This window comes from Musca domestica, unplaced genomic scaffold (genome assembly GCF_030504385.1).
Source record: "Musca domestica strain aabys unplaced genomic scaffold, Musca_domestica.polishedcontigs.V.1.1 9, whole genome shotgun sequence".
Classification (NCBI taxonomy): Eukaryota; Metazoa; Arthropoda; class Insecta; order Diptera; family Muscidae; genus Musca; species Musca domestica.
The window spans coordinates 19,373,249-19,387,227 of NW_026712435.1; the positions used below are offsets into that span (position 1 = coordinate 19,373,249).

At 33.6% G+C, this 13,979-nt stretch overlaps 1 protein-coding gene across 1 annotated transcript in view; it reads left to right on the plus strand.

Moving 5' to 3' along the window:
* LOC101889808 (proton-coupled amino acid transporter-like protein pathetic) overlaps window positions 1-13,979 on the plus strand; it is a 70,365-nt gene that overhangs the window by 33,541 nt on the left and 22,845 nt on the right. The window contains exons 2-3 of the mRNA XM_059131598.1: window positions 11,942-12,184; window positions 12,363-12,436. Of these exons, the coding sequence (XP_058987581.1) occupies window positions 12,170-12,184; window positions 12,363-12,436 (89 nt within the window). The 5' untranslated portion in view covers window positions 11,942-12,169. The remainder of the gene's footprint in view (window positions 1-11,941; window positions 12,185-12,362; window positions 12,437-13,979) is intronic.

A 13,979-nucleotide genomic window follows, 5' to 3' on the forward strand; every position in this document is an offset into this window, starting at 1 on the left:
TATACCCTACAACAATATGTGTTAGGTTATTATAAGTTTGATTGGGCCAAAAATTAGGTAACACCTCGAAATATTGGTCCCCGACATAGGAAACTATATATGAAGCTTCCTATCTCGCCGGGCTGAGTCGATCTAGCTATGTTTGTCCGTCAGGGTCAGAATAGAACCCTATGGTTTTTGGAGATGATAGCAAAATATTAAGAGGTTAAAATGGACCAAAAACAGAAAAAACAGAAAATATTATAGACCAATCGACGCAAAATTTTGCATGGAGTTAGAGTTTAGGGCTGCGCAGAAGCCTACCAATTTGACTTACAATTTTGAATTGTAAATATTCTAAAGTTTTTCTACACCCCGCAACACTATTTGTTGAGGGTAATATATACAGGTCGCATTTATCGTCCGATCCTCAAGAAATTTTGCACGGGGGTAGAGTTAGGGTGGATCAAAAAAAAAAAAAAAATAAATAAATAAATAAAAATAACACTTTCCTGATGTTGCAGGGTGGTAGGGGGTAGAGTTAGGGTGGATCAAAAAAAAAAAAAAAAACATTTTCCTGATGTTGCAGTCGCTCTACAGGTCACAATTGAAAACCAATCGCCAAGGATGGAGTCTAGCATTTTGGATGACCATTTACCATATTTAGCTGTAAAATGGACCACAACATTCGTGTGAAATATTTTTGAATGCCTATCAACACCACGGGGATTGTATATATTAGACAAATGCCCCTGGTCAAAAACTAAGGCTAACATCTTTGAAGCGCTCTATTACATTATTTAACAAGTAAAAAAACATTAAGTTCGGCCGGGCCAAACTTTTAATACCCTCCACCCTAGGGTAAAAGAACATTAGAAGAAATGTTTCAAAAAACATTAAAATGCCGAATATCGGGAGGTACCGTTATATAGGGGCTTCACCAACACGTGCACCTATAATTACAATGTTTCGCCACACGAACTAGGACCCATTATGACCCACAAATACCAACTTTTACACAAATCAGTGAAAAAATGTGGCATAAATCATCAAAATACCGAATTTCGGGAGGTACCGTTATATGGGGACTATACCAGAACGTGGACCTATACATGCAATGTTTTGCCACACGCTCAGGGACCCGTTGTGTCCTACAAATACCAATTTTCAGACAAATCCGTGAAAAAATGTGGCATAAATCATCAAAATACCGAATATCGGGAGGTACCGTTATATGGGGGCTATACCAAAAGTGGACCTATACAGGCAATGTTTTGCCACACGCTCAGGGACCCGTCATGACCTACAAATACCAATTTTCAGATAAATCCGTGAAAAAATGTGGCATAAATCATCAAAATACGGAATATCGGGAGGTACCGTTATATGGGGACTATACCAGAACGTGGACTGATATATCTCATTTTCAATACCAACCATCCTAGAGACAATACACACACTTGTGCCAAATTTCAAAGGTCTACGTCAAATAATGTGGGCTCTATCGTGATTTCAACAGACAGACAGACAGACAGACGGACAGACAGACAGACAGACAGACGGACAGACAGACAGACAGACGGACATCGCTAAATCGTCTTAGAATTTTATGCTGATTATGAATATATATACTTTATGGGGTCTACGACGAATATTTAGAGGTGTTGCAAACGGAATGACAAAGTTAATATACCCTCCTACCCATGGTGGAGGGTATAAAAAACGGAATCTTCCAAAATAGATTTGGGCATAACGAGGCTTCCAACATATTGTAGTGTTGTAGGGTATCACATAGTCGGCCCCGCACGTCTATGCCTTTGCTTACTTGCTTTTTATTTGCTGTTATATTCGCAAATCACATTAGAATATTAAATCAATTCTGGCTTCTCTTTTTTCCATTAAAATAACAGAATAAGTGTGCGTGGTAGCATTTTTTTGTATTTGTTTTATTTAAGTCTTAATTAAAATTTTCCAAGCAATTTCTCCGGACAACTAAAATGGAAAGCGAAAAAAGCGCGCAAATTATAATAAGTAATATTATGCAATAATACGATGCCTTCTCACTTTCGAAATAGTGGCCCAATGAATGAACACTATTCGTTTTCGATTTATGCAATACTATTTTCATGTTTCTACAATTGTCAATTAGACTTTGATTTTTATTTTATTACGTCGGAGCGTAAGAGAAAATTTACATTCTCTTTACATAGAACACGTGCGGATATAACATACATAAAGTGTCCAAAGACACATAAACTTGACAGGCCCCAAAGAGCATAAAATGCATTTAGAACCCAATCAATATGATTTAAAATTTTCAATGGACATTTTGTCTTTTTTCCAATACATTGCCATTTATGTACTTTTATGACGCCACCGCCACCGCCAACGCCATACAAAAAATGGCAAGCGATCACGTTTTTCTTTCATTCTTCTCATCTTCGTTGATTGGCCACTATCACCAATTGAAAATGGGCGCTTCCTATTTTAATCTAATTTTAGTTTGGCCCATTTAGCCATTCCCATTGATAGTTGTTGGTGGTAGCAGAGTGAGCGACCATGAGATATATATCTTGTGGCCTTCTGTCCCCATATCACATTGTTGTTTTATTTTTAATGGTGACTAATTGGTGTGATATGTTCTATAAAAAAAAAAACCATTTTTTTTGATAAAATGCCAGTGTCACAAAAATTTGCATTACAAATTTATGTAGTTTTTTGTTTTCGGTTTGTCGTATCTAATTCATGATTAATAGATACGATTTTATGAGCCTTTAAATACATTTTATATTTGCATATTATCTCTAACATTTAGGTTTTTTTTTTCAATTGGACTTTGGCCATTAATCTCACGGGATGGATACTGACGCATTTATAAATATTAAAAGGCACTGTATCAGTTCACAATAAATCGGGAACTTCTAGATACGATCACTTTTCCAGGATCGATAATATTTTTATTTATAGATATAGGTATTCTATACATGAAGTAAATTTTATGGAATTTCTATAGACAGATATTTTAAAGGTATTTTAAAGGTCTTCTATAGGAAAAAATACTCGCTTGAAGGCATTATATTGAAAGTGGAACCTTTTGAAGCTCTCAATTTGAAAGAATGTTCTTGTAATTATCTTCCATAGTGGACATGACTTTAAGGCTTTTTTTCTGAAATAAAGGTCTTTTAAAGGGCTTCTAAAGAAAACGGGTCCTTTAAGGGACGTCTATAATTTCAGACTTTACTGAATATCCTTCTAAAACCTTCTATAGAAAGGAAGACTTCAAAATTACTTTTAAAGAAGAAGAAACCTACAATTGCATTCTATAACAAATAAGAAAATATTAAGTTCGGTCGGGCCGAACTTTTAATACCCTCCACCTTTGGGTAAAGAACACATTTTTATACAAAGCAACGGGAACCTCTATAGACAATTTTATACTTCAAGGATTGTCATCTACCAAATCTTCTTAAATACCAAATTTTAAACTATTTCGTGGGTAAATGTGAGTAGGATTATAAAAATACCGAATATCGGTGGGTATCGTTATATGTGCGCTATAGGAAAAAGAGGACCTAAATATTCAATGTTCTGCCGCCGGAGCTAGAACCCATTACGAACTACAAATCCCAATTTTTAGACAAATCCGTGGAAAAATGTGGCGAAAATCATCAACATAGCGAATATCAGAAGGTACCGTTATATGAGGGCTATTCGAAAACGTGGACCTTCAAATACAATCTTGAGCTACCGGAGCTAGAACCCATTATGACCTACAAACACCAATTTTTAGAGATATCCGTGAGAAAATTTGGGAAAAAAAAACCTAAAAATATCGAATATGGGGAGGTATCGTTATATGGGGGCTATACGAAAACGTGGACCTATACATGCAATGTTTCGCCACCAGAGCTAGAACCCATTATGACCTACAAAAACCAATTTTTAGACAAATCCGTAAGAAAATGTGGCAAACATCGTCAAAAATCCGAATATCGGAAGGTACCGAATTTACAAAAAAAAGCCAGTCTTAACTCGCACATCCACTCCAAATTTCAAAACTTGGCTTCAATCGTTTCGTTTTCAACTGTTATGTATAAAGAATACCTAGAAGATCTGTAGATCTATAAGATCTGTAGAGCTTTCCCTGGATGATCAGCAAATCTTGTTCTATAAATCTTTAATTCTTTTTTATAAAAAAATCATCTAGAAGTCCCGCAGAGTTCCGAGAAGATTGGAAGACCTTCTCATAGATGATCGGTATAGCTTATCACAGAAGATTTGTAGATCCTTCCATAGATGATCGGTATAGCTTCTCATAGAAGATATGTAGATTCCCTCATAGAAAATCCAAAATTTCCTCATGGAAGATCTTTCGATCTTTTCATAGATGATCTGGCGAGATTTCTTGTAAGATCGGTAAATCTTCTACAAGAAGGTCTAAAGTGCGTCTGCTAGAAGATTTGTAGATTTTCTTGAAGATCTTCTCACAAAAGATCTGTAGATATTGTCATAGATCTGTAGATTTCAACACGGTAGAGAGGAGAAATCCTAGAAAATCTTGAAGAAAATTCGTACATCTTCATGTAGAAGATCTGTATATGATCTTATAAAATATCTGCAAATCATCTTATGAAGGATCAGTAGAACTTCTCCTTGAAGATCTGTAGTAGAAAATCTATAGACCGCGACTGCGCCATAGGCTACCTTTAAAATCCCTAAAAATTGGTCTGTTTCAGAACTACAAGAATGTAAAATTTTTTACCATGATAACCTATTTTCTCTTCATGATATCGAATAGAAAAATTGTAAGTTCTAGAACAGAACAAATGTGAAATATTTCTATTGCGTACTATTGAGTAAAGTTAGTCTACCCCAAAAAGATCCCGAAATGACAAATTATAGTTGGTTGGAAAATGGTGCCGAAACCTTCAAAATCCCGGAAATTAGGAGGTAACGTTTAATGTAGGCTATAATAAATTGAATCTACATTGAATATTTTTCTTTGGGAGTAAATTTACCCACAGAAAACCAGAAATATCAAATTGCAGCTGATATGATTGAAAATTTAGAGAGAAACCTCCATAATATCGAAATTTAGAACGGTATGTGCTGTGTGGGGGCTATTACCTAAAACATGGTTCGATATTTTCCATTTTCAATACAAAACATCCTACGAATAATATTTATCTTTAACAGTGCGAGCTCTTTCGTGATTTCAACAGACAAAGGTGAAATTGGAAAATGGTGTCGAAACCTTCGAAATCTCTTCAAAAATTGTACCTAAATTTAATATTTTTTATTAGCCTCCACAATATTGATTTGTAGAACGTACAGTGTCTATACCTAAACATGAACTGATATAATCCATTTTCAATACCAAATATCCTAGGAATAATATCTATCTTTAATAGAGAGTGCTCCTTTCTGATTTGAACTGACGAACATTAATTTATATACTTCATGTGGTCTCCGACGTGTTGAAAATGGAATGAATGGATGGAGGGTAAAACAACTTTCCAGCTAAAAAAATATATTTCAAAACAAATTTCCATTAATTTTAAATTTTTGTTTTTTTTTTGTCGTGTCTAAATATATGTCCCTAACTACTTCAAACTAATTGGAGAGAAAAATCAATAAAACCCAAAAATGTTGTTGCCATGTCACTAATTGATTTTGCCGATAAATACTAATTAAACCTCAAAGATTCAAATAAAATACAAATCTATGCATATGTACACATGTTTGTGTACATCATACCTTCATATTGTTTTAATCAAAAAATCGAAAACAATTCAATTTGTCAATTTTGTGAAAATATTTGTCTAATTCTTTGTTTTTTTTTTGACAAACATCTTAATTGGTAAATAAACAAAAATCACAACAATATTTAATTAAATATCAGACAATGTTATGAGCTTAATTCAAATAAATTTGGTTCATTTATACAAATTTTTGGGGAGAACCCCAAAATAAATAGAAATTTACCGATCAGCGACAACAATTAAGTGTCGCAGTGTTTGGTGCACTCATGGTACAGTAACAGGAGGCAGAATAAAGCCACCTCCTAAATATTTTTTTTGTCTTCTGTTGTCCCTATTCTGTCAGAAAGTAAATTGAAATTATTTGCAATCAGATGAAAAAAAAAAAAACAAATAAAAAAGTATCAGTCGGTTTTGCCGACAGATCTATACCCTCAGCCAATGTTCAATTATTTAAATATAGTAAATGTTGCTCTGTGGTATTTAGGCCCATTCCCGGCGAAGCGCTTGCTTAAGGTGATCGACACTTTGGTATTTTTAGTGCCAACCTTGCTTTCCAAAATACTCCAGACACAATAGTCCAACGGATTGGTATTGGGAGATTTTAATGGCCATTGTGCGCTGGAAATGAAGCCAGGAACCTCATTTTGTAACCATTCTTGGGTGGCGCGTGCTGAGTCCTGTTGCGTGCCCAAGGCTTTAATACACCCTCCAGAATATTTTCGCGATAATATTCGACATTTATTCTGATGCTGCGGTCAATTAATACGAGCGGAGAGCGACCATCGGCTGTTATGGCGGCCCACGCCATCACCATGGCCGGCGCTTGAGTTCTGGTGGTCAACTGAAGCTGCACATTTTCAGCTGACCTCTTTGGCAAGTAAACACGATCATTTTGTTCGTTTGCAAACTGCTGGACAACAAATGTTTTCTCATCGGAGAAAACCAAATTCGGCAGTTCACCACTTTCGGCCATGCGAAGCAACTCTTTAGCTCTTTTGAGTCAATTATTTCTGTTGCGGTGTAAGTTCTTGGACTTTTTGGAATTTTAATGGCTTTACCCCGAGCTCATTTTTTCAATATTTGCCGAATGGAATATTGCGATATGTTCAGCTCACGAGCCATTTTTCGGTCACTGCGACGCGGGTTTCGATCAATTCGCTTCTTTACTTTTCGAACCATTTCTGCTGATGTTCCTGTTTTCGTCTTCCTTGACGTCGGGCTATACTACCAGTATCACGGTAACGAGCGATGCTACGATACACAAAAGATTTATTCGCATTTAAATGCTGGAGTGCTCTAACGATAGTCACTTGTGGCTTTCCAGCCAAATATAAAGAAATCACACCATCACGCTTGAATTCCATCACAAATAAGTTTTTTTTTCTGGAAAATTCTCCCCAAAATGATTTTGTACGCTTGTAAACAATATAATGAGCTGTCACTGGAATAATTTTAACAGCTGTCGGACGAGTGGCTTAGAAATGACAGCAGTCTGAAGTTGGTTGCAGTTTCTTCATCTCACCCTATATACCCCCTCTCTAGCCATATGGCTGAGGGTATAATAAAACACCACGGAAGTATAACAATAATTTTTTATTTTGCACAAAACATATGCTTAATTATTCATAATTGTTTTATTGAAAATTGTTGAATATTGAATTATGGTCAAATATAAGGAAGATACTTTTTGTAAAGACGTTGAAAATCGGCTCGTGTGGTGGCAAATAAAAAATATTCAATAGCTGAATATGGATTTTTATTATGATTGTTAAGCAGTAACAGAAAAATATTTGTTGCACCATTTCGACTTTTCAAAAATATTGGTATTTTTCTTAAATTTTTCTTTTCCATTCATTTGAGCGCTACGTTTTGCTTTGTAAACCCAACCTTTTAATTTCCTCTGCCATTTTGAAAGAAGCACTTCCATAATTATGTCTATGAGTGCCAACATTCATATATGTTATTTCGCAGTTAGCAACCGTTGAAATTTGGGCTAAAATTATAAAAATACCAAATATCGAGGGGTTATGTTATATGAACTAGTTCGCTATTTCGGATAATTGGAAATACAAAAATATATAAAAATTTTCAGGATTTGACAAATGTACCATCATCATACACACTGGTACCCCAATTTTTATTTTTTCCTCCCTATATAATAGAATTTTTCCTCATTCTGCAGAGTATTAAAAATTCAACCGGGGCAAAATTGTTCTCCCAACTTACCTGCGATTTTATTTGTTTACTATTAAAATTGTGAAAGCAAAAATCGAAAAAAAACGTGACTAACATTCGTGCTTATATTTCATCATTCTCCTACTTCCATTTCTAAAAGTTCAATCAACTTTGGTGGATGACAAACCAAAAAAAAAAGTGGTTGTCTGGCATAGATTCATAATTAATTCCGTAAGATTTGGTTTTGTTTTTTTAAGTCTCGACGAATTATATTCATATTCGTTATTCCAAAAGGGGGGATTTTTCGTTTGTCTGCGTTTCGATGATACGATTTCTTTATAAAACCAGTTGCTATTTATGTCTATAATTAATCAATAGGTCATGGAGGCCGGAGATGAAATATCATAAGAAAGTCATTAAAAGTCATTTAAAAATAGTGGTTAGCGGCAGTTTTTTTAACAAATTAAAAACAATAAATATACTTTTCTCAATTGAGTTAGTTGGGTTATTGTAATACATTGGTGTATATTGAATTCATATAAAGTTTTCAATTTACAGAATGTGTCTATTCTGGGATTAATTTACCATTCTGAGAATTATAAACTTCTCTAATCCACATCCAATCACATGACACCAATTAGCATCGAATTTGGTGCTTAATAAGTGACATCACAAAAACCGATAATCACAAAATATATGATAATCTTATTGCAACGCCTAAATGAAATGACACGTTTTTTTATTCAGATATAATTTTATAACTAATTCAACAACATTTTGAAGTAACTTGAAAAAATGCTTGATTTTTAACCGTTTCCACCCGCCTCTGTATCCCGCGAATGAACTTAAATAGAAAACTAAATTTTGTCATGAGCGGGCTGGAAAAATATATTTTTACTAACAAGTGCCAGCTACTTCATCAGAAAATAGTTAACCTTAAAAATTTAGATTCGTTCCAACAGTTCATGTTAGGCCTTTTTTTTGTACTCGAAATGCAAAAAAATGTTAATAAAAACTTCATATACTGTACTTAATTTCAGACTGTCAAGGTTTTATATATTATTGAAGTATTTCCTTTTTCGGAAAGAATAATAGGAAAAATTTTTAACTTTTACACCAAAAAGTCTTCAAAATCTTTCGTTATGTAGTGTACCGTTGCGGATATTAGTAAAACCATTGCTAAATGGACCCATATCTGATTTTTGTACCCAAAATTATTTCAACCGGTCCATATGTAAACACTAGGAACCTTTTGCTACATTAAATACCAAATTTAGTAACATTTAGTACGCATATCCGAAAAAATCTACATCTTTCCATCCCAGACAACAAATGTGATCCAAAATTAGTACCATTTAGTACCTTTCGAACAATTATATTACGCATTTCAAAACCACCTCTATATCTCAATCTTAGATACCAACAGAAACCCCAATTTCAAATTTCGTGACTCCAACTCAACCTCTTCACTTAGTACTTTTGGAAAAAAATATAGTACATAATTCCAAAACACCTACATATTTTAACCACATACACCAACAGTGACATCAATGCCAAATTTGAGGATTTCAGCACTATTCTTTCACCCAATACCAAATTTAGTACTTTTCGTACATTTATAGTACACATTTCCAAAACCACCTCCATATCTCAATCCCAGATTCCAACAGATACATCAGTATCAAATTTCAGAATTTCAGCCCTATCTTTTCACCCAATAAAAAATTAAGTACTATTTAGTACTTTTCGTACAAATATAGGAAGCATTTCCAAACCACTGTCTCAACATCTCTCAACACATTACCATCAGTGATCTAATTATCAAATCTCAGAATTTTATCCCTATCCCTTCACTCAATACCAAATTTAGTACCATTTAGTGCTTTTCGTACAATTATGGTACACATTCCCGGAACCACTTCCATATGTCCAGGCTACATATAAACAGCGACCCACATTCCAAAATTTCATGTACTATCTGTTCACCACCTTCATATATAAATAACTTATTTATCAAACTTGATTCTCATTCCAAATTTCTAGCCGATCACATAATACCAAATTGTACCATTTTGGAAGTTTAGTACCAAATTTTCAGATTCTAGCTTCTGCCGTTTGGCCTAGATCAGTCAATCAGTTGTTTCATTCCCCTTTTATATATATAGATTTCAGAGGTCATGGAATTGCAATTTTCGAAAAAGGAAAATATGGTCATACAATTTTCGAAAAAATGCTATTTTTCAGAGAAAAAGTTGTGTTGGGCTCGATTTTTGCTCATTTGTGCCATTTATATTTTCAGGGTATTATGTCTTTGTGCATTTGTTTGTAACATGCAAAAGGAAATGATATAGACCAATAGTTCCTTTTGATGATGTGCATAGAATCACATTCTAAGTCGATATATGCATGTCAGTCCGTCTGTCCGTCTGTCCATGTTTTTTTTGTAAACAAAGTACAGATCGCATTTATTGCTCGATCCAGATAAAATTTTGCACGAAGGACGAACCCTATTGAAATTTGAGATAATCGGTCAAAATTTAGATATAGCTCCCATATATAACTTCGTCCGATTTGCTTTTTATTGTCCACCAAACGTGTAATATCAGCCCAAATAGTATGGATTTTTGCACACACGACCAGATTGGGCTTGAAAATAAGTATGCCGAATGTAATTGAAATCGGTTCAGATATAACTATAGCTCCCATATATACTGTTCATCTGATTTGTTATTTTTGTCCTCCGCAGCCGTAATATGCACTGTGTAACAACGATATTTGGGGAAATATAACAAATACAACTCAGAAATACCCTTGCTAAATGTTATCGAGATCGGTTCAGATTTGGATATAGCTCCCATATATATCATCGTCAGATTTGCTGTTTATTGTGCACTAAACGTGTAATATTAGTCCAAATGAAATGGAATTTGGCACTTACGATCAAATTGAGTCTAGAAACAAGTATATTGGAATTTGGTGGAAATCGGTTCAGATATAACTATAGCTCCCATATATATTGTTCATCTGATTTGTTGAATTTGCCCTGCACAATCTTAAAATGGACTCGTAGTAGCGATATTCGACGAAATATACCAGAAATACCTTTGCCAAATTTTATCAAGATCGGTTCAGATTTGGAAATATCTCCTATATATATCTTTATCCGATATTCCTCTCATATATTAGTTCCTTTGGACTTTAAATTATAACTATAATCCTAGTTGGTATGATTTAATTCTCACAAATTTTGCATAAAAACTTTTATTTTTTTATGTGAGCTCTACTAAATATGTAAAGTGGTGTAGGGTATCATAAAGTCGGCGCGTCCGACTTTAAGACTTTCTTTACAGGTTCTCAGTAGTTCTAGCCATTTTCGAGATATAACCACTTATAAAAACTAGTAGTTTATGGGTAAATCGCTGCAATTTCTTGTAAAAAATCAAATGTCGAGATGTCTATTTTCGAATATAAGATGTTTATATTATGAGTGCATTCTAACTTAGGTATTCTACTTTTCGCACAGTGGCCCTCAATGAAAAAATATTTTTTTTTTCAAAATGTCGAAAAATTTTTCATCGCAAATTAGTTTCCTCAAAAATTTAAAATTTGTCGATATCCTAAATTGATTTTAAATGTAGGGGTATTTCTTTTCACACAGTTGCCTGTTAAAATAGTTTTCTAAAAAAGGCCAAAAGATTTTAAATATTTTAAATTTATTTTGAATATACATTTTTTGAATGTTTTTATCTGTTGATCAATTTGTTTTGTTACATTTTATTCAATGATGTTGTGCTTATTGATCAGTTTTTCTTTTAATAAAAGAGAATACAACAATTTTTTACTTTTTTTCGCCCGACATTTGGTAGCCGCTTAGGAAACCTGGAAGAGGAAGCGTATTATCGCACTTTTGACACAGAATAAATCGAAAATTGATTTGTGTAAAATATCTCGTATATCTTTCTTTTAAAAAATCAATATTTTCGATTGAAACCATATAATCAAAATTTTCTCAATTTTTTTTGCAGTTTTCCCAATAAACAACGGCCCTTAAACCTTGACAAAAAGTAAAAGTTCTACTCTGGGAACTTATTAAAATAGCGGAAAAAACAATACAACGCCACCACCAATTAAATCACCAATCAATATTCGAAAAGAAACATTTAATAGAATTGTGTGAAAGCATTTATTTCTTTCAACCGGATATTTCCAGTTACAAAACCCACTGAAGAAAAACTACAACAACAACAGCAAAAATGGTGAACATAACTGTAAGTACAGAACAATAACAATTTGTCTATTGTATTGAATTGTTGGAGATTTTTTAATAGAAAAACAAAAAAAGAATACATTTATTAAACATATTTTAATTGAATTAATACGAATTGTTTATTAATGTTTCTTCTTTGTTTGTTTTTTGTTCTCTTCGTTCAATTGTCCAAATTTTAGGATAGCGGTGGCAAACATGCACCCCAAGAAATGGAACAATTCTTGCCCGGCGATGGCTTGGCCGGAAATACAAAGTGAGTATATATACGATACATACAGACATACAATGCGTGAATATATTTTGGTGGCTTTGTTTGACTTTCTTTGTCATGTGAGTTTGGCGGGATCAATGTGCTCGCAGCACGTGATGGAAATTTTGCTGCCGAAATTCGGCAATACAAAGGGAAATTATGTCACATAAAAATGTCATAAAAATTATATGGGGATTCATGAAGTAGAAAAACAATTAAGTATTTATTAGAAGACCATGAACTGTAATCACGAAAAATTTAACTGAAAAAGGTCATCTCAAATGTAACAAAATTGATTACTTGCCTTTGAAACCCGTACAATGACAACATATTTGTAAAACATATTGATTAAAAAAAATGGTAAACAACAAGAAGATGGAGGAGAATCTCATCACAATGTGGACGTCGTCACCACCCATTTTATTTTGACATGTTAAAACTGGAATGACCTTCCCTCTTATGGCGTTGGTCAAAGTATGGACAAGAAATTATGGGCGAATATTAAAGCTTTTCCTCTCAATTAAGTCAGATCGTGTTAGACATTTTTTTTTGGAACTCAAAATTTACAATTTGTTTAGTTTGACAACATTTTTTAATCAAAACTCGTAGTAAATTTCCAGATCAGCTTTTATATATTATTCATTTTTTTTTCTTTTTCGGAAAAAATAATAGGGAAATGTTTACCTTTTTACACCAAAAGTATTCAAAATCATACTTTTTGAAGTTTTTTGAGGAGGATATTTATGAAACCATTGCACAATGGACCCACATCGAATTTTTTTTTGCTGTTCAAAACTATTTCAATGTCTCCATATATAAACCCTAGAAACCAATAGTGACATCATTATAACATTTCTGAAATTCAGCTCTATGCATGCACCCAATACCAACATTTAGTTACGTTTAGTATGTATTTCCAGACAATCAACATTTTTTAATTCTAAATACCAAAAATTGATCCAAATTTAGTACTATTTAGTTCATTTCGTACACGTGTAGTACACATTTGCAAACCCACCACATACCAACAGGGATTTCAATATCAAATTTCGAAATTGCAACTCTATCTCTTTACCCAATACCCAATTTAGTACCACTTAGTACTTTTCGAACTATTGTAGCATGCGTTTCTAAAACCACCTCCATATCTCAATCCTAGATACCAACAGAGACCTCAATATCAAATTTCAGGATTTCAGCTCTATTCCTTTACCCAATACCAAATTTAGTACATTTCGTAGTAGTATGCATTTGCAATACCGTTTTATATCTCAACTCCAGATACCAACATAAACCTTAATATCAAAATTTTGGGATTCCAGCTGTATCCCTTCACCCAATACCCAACTTAGTACCAGATATCTCCATATCTTAACCACAGACATCAACAGTGACATCAATATCAATAATTTCAGGATTTCAGCTTTATTCCTTTACCCATTACCAAATTTAGTACCACATATTTAGTACTTTTCGTACAATTATAGTACACATTTCCAAAATCACCTCTCAATTCCAGATACCTCAATATCAAATTTCGGAATTC